General features: G+C 30.8%; 1 protein-coding gene across 2 annotated transcripts in view; it reads right to left on the bottom strand.

The window, feature by feature from the left end:
* The window catches only part of LOC106457257 (sodium/potassium-transporting ATPase subunit beta-like), a 55,739-nt gene that overhangs the window by 10,088 nt on the left and 36,122 nt on the right, over positions 1–9,529 (bottom strand). For both annotated transcript variants that reach the window (XM_022383093.1, XM_013916650.2), the window contains exons 3-5: positions 7,125–7,244; positions 4,708–4,871; positions 2,374–2,487 (exon numbers count right to left, since the gene is read on the bottom strand). In XM_022383093.1, the coding sequence (XP_022238801.1) occupies positions 2,374–2,487; positions 4,708–4,871; positions 7,125–7,244 (398 nt within the window). The remainder of the gene's footprint in view (positions 1–2,373; positions 2,488–4,707; positions 4,872–7,124; positions 7,245–9,529) is intronic.

Below are 9,529 nucleotides of genomic sequence, written 5' to 3'. Positions count from 1 at the left end.
AAATGTACAATGTTTTGACTTGATGATGACAAAACCTTGTCGAAACATTGTACATTTGCTGTTACGTTAAACTTATATTAAAGTTATTCTTCATTACCTATTCAAGCCGTCTCCAAGCATTATTAGACTCAAAGTGGGTTCCTCATCATCGAATTTAAATAAGGATATGTTTTAATGAGTACATATGATGTAAGTATTTCTTTTACTTTTGTAGTTTCCTAATTTTTTATGTTCTTGTTTAAAGGGCCCATAAAATTATAAAATAATTATGAAAAATGATTGTATTAAGTTTTAACTGAAGTGTATCTGTGCTTAAATAGTTTGATTTTGTGATTTAATGTACGTGTTCTGATTCAATGTGTATTGTGGTTAATTTTATCATTATTTATTCTACATTAATAAAGGGTTTTTTGATGTTTCATTGATGTTAAAGGATTTCTGTACTGATTAGCACTTGCAACTGTTATAAAAGGTTTCTTTTTTTAATGTATTCAGTGTTAAAGGGTTTATTTTGAAATTGTGTTATTCTGTGTTAAATGATTCATTTTACATTGTTAAAAGATTTTATATATGTAGGTATTATGCCATCATCTATATTAAAGTTTCTTTTTTTGACATAACATATTTTTCTTTGTTTAAAATAGTTTATAGTCACATTTTATGAACAGAAACAGCCAGTACCCAATGAAAATTCTTTAACTCTTCAACTGGGCATTTGTTCTGCAAGGTGTCTACCTTTTGATAAAGCCGTAAAGTAAAACATTGAGGAATCAAAGAATTTTCACTGGGTGTTTCTATTCATAAAACAAGTTTACACTCTGATGGGTACTATACTACCTGAATTCTTCTGGTTTATTGTCATGTATTGCTTTTATTACTCAAGAATATTTTTGTATCATTGTTAAAGTATTGTGACATGTGGTGCATGTGCTAGGATAACAGAGAGAGTTGACACAACTCTCGACCAGCATGATTTTAAAGTTTGATGGATAAAAACTTAGTTAATTGTGAGCTAGAGACAAGCCTGAAGTAGGGAAGATAGGAAAATGTGGTATTTAAATATACCATGTGTTCCTATTTTCTTGTAGTTTTATAGTATTTATTCTGAATTATATCTTTGCTCTAAAAATATGCAGGTTTCACATAACACTTGGTTGAGAAAAATGTTAAGTTGATCTTGTTTCAAGTTACCTTTGTTCCTTTGTTGTTCTTGAAATAAGTACCCTGTTTATTGCTCAGGAAAAACAATGCATAATACTACATCGTGTAAGACTTTTGAAAGCAGTATCCTTCAGTGGTTGTTCAAGTGACATCTAGAGGTTACAAACACACCTATGTTATAACGAAAATAGCCAGTTATGTGGGTAGTGCATGTCATGCTGGGTAAATCTAAGGGTTCTTGGTACTAAAATACCTGGCTTTTAAATAGTCTGGTACAAGATCTCAATCAAAAAAGTCTAGTATATGGTTGATTGGATATAGAATAGTTGATAGAAGAAATTGTCTAGTGTAAATAAGAACAGCAAGCTCTCTCTCTCACACACACACACAGTTTGTGTTACCTCATTTTATCAATAAAACTGTGCATTTTATTCTACATTAGTATCCAGTCTCATTCTTTTTATAACATCAACTCAGTTAAGTAAGAGTTTTAGTAATATTCCATAACTGAAATCTTAAACGAATCTCCAGTTATTTAGCCGATCAACCTATCCAATAGCTCTAATAATTCAGTTCATCTGAATATACTACACATGTAGGTTTATTTATTTTGTAGAGTTAATACTATGAAAGTGCTGTGATTGAAAGAATTTTTTACACCCACCACCATTCAAGAAAACAACAGATTATTGCTTTGATCTCATATGTCTACAAGCTTAAAAAAATTTGTTTCAGGTTTCCAACTTACCATAATTTATTACTGTGGCCCTAAACAAATGTTCAGTGCTTTTAAATTGCCTTTTGAATTATTGTAGTTTGCTTCTAATGATGGCTATGTCAAACATACTTGATGCACTTGTAATTCATCAGTGACATTTGTAATACTTATTAGGTGCCTTCCAAGCAACATTTCATGCAAACAGTTAAAGAAAAACAAAAACTAAATAGATGTCTTATTCAAATGACTTGTTCTGGAATATGTATGACAAAGTTACACAGTTACAATGACATTTAGCATAAAGTACAGTGTTTTGAGACCTCCATGTTTTTGAATGGGATTTCCAAAATTAAAGCCCTGAAAGTTCTGAACTTTCTATTTTTGGTAAGATAGCGGAGGGGCTGACGGCACACATTTTTCATTTTTTAGTATGAAATTAGTGATTTTAACATTTTTTAAGGACATCTTAAAACCGAATACAATGGCTTACTTACTTCTCCTTCACAACTAATGTACACATAACTAGAATTATAATCATTTTTCAAGTTTTCAGGCATATTCTGTGGAATAGAATCACTGTCATAAGGCTTTGGTTCCCAATCAAATATCTGTGAAAAGACAAAAAAAATCCATAAAATGTACTTTATTAACAAATAAAGATCCTTAAGCTTTTAAATAAAATGTAATAGTGGTATTGTAATGTAAGTTTTGTATTCAGATATATTAATGGAATTATCCATACCTATATTGATTCTGAAAATATTTATTTGCCTAAACATCTAAATTCAAGATACTAGAATATCCCAAAAGAGTCAATCAAATATATTTTTTTAAAAGTTCATGAAAAAAAAAATTATGAAACATTTATTTCTAGATGAAATAAAAGATATTGTAAAAACCACCACTAAAATCACATTTAAATTTAATTTTAGGAATGGTAATGTGTTTTCAAGTTTTTATATTAATTTACAAATGTTTACAAGCCTACCAATTAGGCATTCCAAACCTAAATACTGATCCAGACATGATTACATGTACATGCCTATTTAAATATCATTTATTACCATTGTTAATGTCAAGCTTTTGGGAAAGAATATTACAAAGAATTAGATAAATACTGATTACTTGCTACATAATAAGTGATAGAAGCCCTAATCCAAGCAACATTCAATGAAGGGACAGTGAACTATAAATATTAATTTGGTTATAAGGATCATAGAAAAGCTAACTTAAGACATTTCTAAGATACAGAAATTACACTTGGCTTGATAATTTAGTTGTTAAAAAGGCACCTAGATTTTCATATTAAAGACTAACTGTCTTTAACCAGTGAAAATTTCTGAAATGCATTGATTTGATCTATATCTATTGATTCAAGAATTATAAAATATAAAAATCTGAATATTTCTAGTGTAGTAAACATTATTCAAAAGTAAATTAATTTGTTATTGTTCTTTGGACTGGACTTGGCATTACTTTAATCAAATAATCCAAAAGAAGCTGCCACACGATTGAACACATTTCAAAATAGTTGTTATATATGGGATTATTTTTGTGAAAATGCAATATAACTTTAAATAAACTTCACATTTACATCCTGAAAATGAAGCAAGGTCAAACATTTACTAAATGAAGAAACCATGGAAATCAAAAATGCAGAGAATTAAAAGAGTGAGATGAAAGAGAAGAAAATTAGAAAAATACCAAGATGAAAAAAATAGAACAAGAAGAAAGAGACTGCATACAGGAGGAGGAGATAAAGTTAAAAGAAGACCACAAAGAAAGTTAGAGAAAATAAAAAGGGAAAGAGGTAAGACATGAAAATGTGAGAGAAGTTAAAATAAAGAGACAGTATTTAAAGATGAGTCAAACATAAAATCTAATTGAAGACAAGATTCAGAATATGCCCATAGAGATTATGACCACAAGTTTGATGAAAGACAAAGAAGTACAGAAATGCTGTAATGACATAAATGAAGAAGTAGAAAAAGAAATCCCGAGTTATGGGATCATCAGATCAAGTAGTAATGTAACATCAACTATCGTAGATGATAGGACAAACTTCAAACTTAATTTAAGCAGGTGTTGGAAAAGACCATATGTTATACTGAAAAAATCAATGACGTAGCTTAGAGAATTCAGAAGTGCAGGCAGTCCTAGCCAAAGGTCCATCATCATGATTATCTTTGGAAGTACTTTAGCGTGAAAACCGAGCTGGGAAATTTTGGAAAAGAAATTGCCAATGGAAAGCCAACCTGCTGAAGATCCCAGAGTTCCTGTTGAGATAACTTCCAGAGGATCACATAGGAAAGGATACCAGTGGACTCACTTGACCATCTACCTAGAAAGAACTCTCCCAGTGACAGGTCAGCACATGATAACAAAGGTTTTGGTTGGTTAGTTATTTTAGCTCCAGATTTTGGCTTTGTAAGCCTGCACACTTATTGCTGACCCATTGTAAGACAATGATAAAGAACAAGATGTTATCCCATCTGCAAACCATAATCCTCAAAGAAGTCCACTAAAAAATAAATAAAGATTTAATGAATGGAAAGTTTAGTGTATTGTTTTATTTGTGTATTCAGTTTGTTCAAGGGACTACACAATCCAGGAAAGTAGCAGTGTTGTAAGCTACATTTTCTATATTTTATATGTTTGCTAATTATCTGATTTATATATCTGGAAATTGAGGTGTATATAGAGATAAGAGTAATATATATATATATATATATATGAAATTTGGTGAAAAATTCAGTATAAATGAGAAGGCAATGAGTAATCAGTTAATTATTAATGGAAAAGCTTTTAAAAACACAACTACGAAATACCCGATTAAGCTTGATCAGAACACATGGATGACCCATGTCATAGCCAAAGTTTTGTGAGCTGCTACATGAGTTATCGATTGAATTCAAATTAAATCTGCATGATTCTTCAGGTTTCCGAGTGCTTCCAAAGTCACATTCTTTCAAACCTTCTTCTACCTGATAAGCTGTGAAAAAAATATCAAAAATAAATTAAAAATCACTCCTTTCTTTTCTTAAATGTAAAATCCAAGTACAATTAATATGGTCACAACTCCAGTATTTCTAACAAACTTTGTAATAAAACTTACTATTTCAAAACTTTGGTAATTTCTTTCGTGAAGGAAATAAATCACTCATTGTACTACGTTCCATGTTCCTAACAACTTTAAATTTATCATTTTGTTGGAATTTCACAAAAAAAGAAATTTCAAAAACAAAATTCCTTTAATATCAGAGCTGGGTAAATAGTGGAATTTGCCAATTAATTAATCGTTGGGCACATTAATGGATTATAGTCAATTAATTGATTATTCTCATGAGACCAATCTTCCTATTCGTAGCTTGTTTTTTAAACAACATTTTGAACTCACTTTCAGGTTCAATCAGATTAAGTTACTTTTTAACCCTAAACTCTGTTCATGAAAATATATCATATACGCAACTTAATACAAAACCTATAACAAGCTATAAATACACTTCTGTAGGTATTTCCATACAAATTTTCACAATACTACTAAAATTACTGAATTTCTGTTGATGACAATATATATTACTATGTCACATTAATTATAAATCAAAAAAATATTAAACAAAATTCTCTGGTTTTATTGGACGTTAACTTGTACCAGTATAGTAAGGAGTGCTGTACTAACAATCAGTCAGTAAGGTTGAGAAAAAGAATATAGGATTGTTATAGAAAATTGCGATATTTCTCACTATGTAAATTAATTAATTGTTAAATACAGTTGTCCTTAGTTGTCATGTGATAAAACTAGTAAAAATTGTTGTCACACAATGATGGAAAATATATAGTTCATTGAAAACAAGTGCACTCCAACCCTAAAATAAAACCAACAAAAACAGACAGTACATTTACTATTTGGCAAGAAAACTTGTGGTAATACTAGGTAACGTTTTTGAAGAGATTAAAATGATTTACAAGGTAGAAATCGAAGTTTTATCAGAAAGATTAAGAACACAGCACTACCAGTGTTTCGAAAGTTTTCAAATTCCATCATCAGCATGAAAAACTTTAAAAAAAATTAATAAATTTGTAAGTACAAAAACAAATTTTTAAGCGAGAAGTTGTTGATACAGATAAAAGGTTAAAAAGCACAGATTAAATTTATTATTTTTGTTTACATTTTAAAATGCAGACTGGAAAAGCTGTATAAACGTTCTTGTGAATTGAAAAATCAATTTGTCAAACAACTTTACTAGGCAGTATTTAAGCGACACGTGATGACATACAGTCTTCTGTTTTCCATTTTCAGTACTTTCTATCTAGTTAGAGCTAATCGTAATTAAACAAGAGTCCTGTTCATGTAAATGGGTTATTGACTTAACATGTTAGATATACTGTTATTATATACTGTTATACTGTTATTAGTTCATGGCGTGTAATTTCTGACAAACACAGTTAAATGAGCAAGAAATTCCGTAATCAACGTTTTCTTTAACCGAACAAAGAATATTAACGTGCTTGTCCTTATTTTTATTAAATCTGTCTTATCCTACGTAATTAACGCTGGTTACCTTTATTATATAGCATGTAAGAAGTAAGCAATATATTAAGTTAAACTTGAAGCTATACTATTGCTTAATCCATACAAGGTAAATACGAACAATAGGCGTCAATGTGGCTTCATGTAACTAATGCCCACCAGGTCACAAATTCACATTCATAAGTTATGTACAAGCATGTATGGGGGCAACGGGAATTGAACCTGTGACTCTCGAATCCCGAGGCATCCACCATAATCCCAATTGGAATTAATCTAAAATTTTTATTTTATTTATTTATGCAATTATTTTAGGTGACACTAATCAATGTGATCAATTCCCACAGATAATCGATTATATTAATTAATCATCCAGGTCTAATTAATATTTTGGCTTTTCTGAATTTACAACCCAAAGCAATTCATCAATCGAATTCTAGGTTAACAAGCACTGGTACATGCATTTCGTCACAATAAACATATTTGAATAAAAACTATGGGACTGCCCTTGTACGGGGTTTTAAGTTGCTGTTCGGCTAATTGTAAGTGAATAATGCTAACTATAAACCAAAACAGCACTTTTCATAATGCATACTAGCCCAATTTTTGTAATTTCCTAACTTTAATGTTCTTTGTGTGCCTCATATTCACAGATTTTAAATTTAATATATTTAGCTATCCACCGAATACTTTATTTTGGCTAAATTCGCTTCTCACGTTCTAAGAAATCTTTGAGAGAGTCACTCCAGTATTTTGATTCACTTGCATTTCCACGACGAAACCATATGAGAGTACTGTCTACGTTCTTTTCCGGCGGACTTGGTCTGTAACTTACACCTGGATAACAAAAGAACATATACCTTAGTTAGCTCATTTCTTTATACAGTATCTTGCTTGCAATTCACACCTTTAAGACAAAGTTAACCAATAATTGTACAAAATATCTTAATGGTCTGCAATGAAATCATACTTGGAGGACAGAAAAAACTAGATATGCTCAATTTATATCTTACATTTTATGTAATCTCTCACACCTTTAAATCAAGCTTAAGTTCAACATCAAAGTTGATTAAGGTAGAAGAGTTAGTTACATTACCAACTTTTGATCCATGTTCAATTCGGTAAAGTAAAAATAGTTATATTAATAACTTTAGGTCTATGATTGAATGATTAAGGAAAAAGGTTTATTCATACTATCAAATTTAGATCCATATAAAACTGATTAAAGTAAAAGAGTTAGCAATATCAGTAACTTTATATTTGCATTTGATTGGTCAAAGTAAAAGTCAGTAATATAGCATTATATGTCTCATGTCCATGTTTGATTAATTAAAGTAAAAGAGCTAGTTATATTACCAACACTAAATCCATGTTTCAGGTTATATCTTATTAACATTATTCTTAACATACATTTATTTGCTTCCAGCTAACCCAAAACATAGCTTCATAACATTATTTTCTAAATTATATCAACTGTTAGACCCTTTTTTGTGTATTAGCTTAACATGTGTATTTTTATTGTTCCCTTAACAAAGAAATACATTCTATTAGTTTTGAAAATCGTCACTCCTTTGATTTGCACCTGAAACCTTCAGGTATTCAGTTGAAAAAGACCTTTCAGCTTTGAAGTTATACTAACATAACATTTATGGTAAATAATTTATTAATTAAAATACTTGATGCAGTTAAGTCTCATTTTAGGCTTTATTTAACACTCGGTCTGCAAGTCAGTGAGAAAATTTTGGTGGATTGATTCCCAAACAAAAGTTTTGGGCAATCATTTCTTAAATTTTCTATGGAGATTTGAACTCCTTGCGATATATGGAATCTCAATTACCCACCAGCATGGCCAACTTCACACTAGTTACCAGGCTGTAAGGAAGTAAAACCCATACTTTCCATCCACATTCCCACATAGAAGATGGTAGTATCCACACATGTTTAGAAATACAAGTTTTAGTGCCTCAGTTCTATAAAGCCATTTTTCACGTTTTTCATAAATTCTGTCAATAGAGATGACCAAGAACATACTGTGGCATGCCCAGTTATTATTTTCTCTGTTGTGGGGGTTTTTCCTCAGAATCACAGACAAATTCTTGTCAAGTCAGTTGAAGGAGCTAATCTGATATACGCAGGATGAGAAAGCTGCAGTAGTTGTAGCAGATCAGAATTAATAGCAGGGGTAATAGTAGTAGTAGCAGCAGCAATATGGAAGCATTACTAGCACAGCACATGAGGGAATACAGACTAATCAATGGTTTTATCTCACTTTTAGACCAATAAGGATACACTACTTCTAAGTGCTTTTTTATTTGACCAATTCGGATATGCCAACATGAATACTTTTACTATTTTGTAAAAAGAAACATAGTCCAGCCAACTCCTTACACATCACATCTTCATGGCTCAACACTATTGAGAGCAAGTTCTTTAGGCAGTAAAGTATGGTTTTTTGAGGTTAATAGATCAAGCTCTTTATCGGAATGTTTTATTTCTAGCGTGAATACTGGAACTGTACCATCACTCTGTAGCCCACCAAATCCCCCAAATGTGGTCTCATTGACTTACACACTGGATGTTAAAACACTTGATTCCTTTAATACTGGGTGCTAAAACATCCATGTCCTTTCATACACTATAAAGCTTTAGTTTCAGAGAAGAACAACTTAAAAGTTAAAGAAATGAAGGAAAAAATATAATATAATGCAGAATCTTAATAACAGATTAAATAAATTTATATGTAAAATGTTATCATAGTATCTAAAAACACAATACTAAGCCATATTTAAGTATTAGGTCGTCAATAAATTAATGTAGTGTTTTGGAACACTTTCATTAACCCCCTCCCCCAAAAAAATGTACATCATTAAACGAACCGCCTAAACGTCACGTTAGTGTAGCCTATATAATATGTAAAGTTTAGCATACTCCAATCCCTTACAGTGATGGCACACGACGAGACACACATTCGGCATTTAATGATGTTTGAATACAAGAAAGGAAACAACGCCTCTGTAGCCACAAAGATTATCAAATAAGTTTATGAAAATGTTTTGAACTTTCGTAAGTGTCAACGATGGTTCAGCAAATTTCATTAAGGTGACTTTAGCCTTTAAAAACTG

Source organism: Limulus polyphemus, unplaced genomic scaffold (genome assembly GCF_000517525.1).
Source record: "Limulus polyphemus unplaced genomic scaffold, Limulus_polyphemus-2.1.2 Scaffold308, whole genome shotgun sequence".
NCBI lineage: Eukaryota > Metazoa > Arthropoda > Merostomata > Xiphosura > Limulidae > Limulus > Limulus polyphemus.
This window is presented reverse-complemented; position numbering and strand designations above follow the sequence as displayed.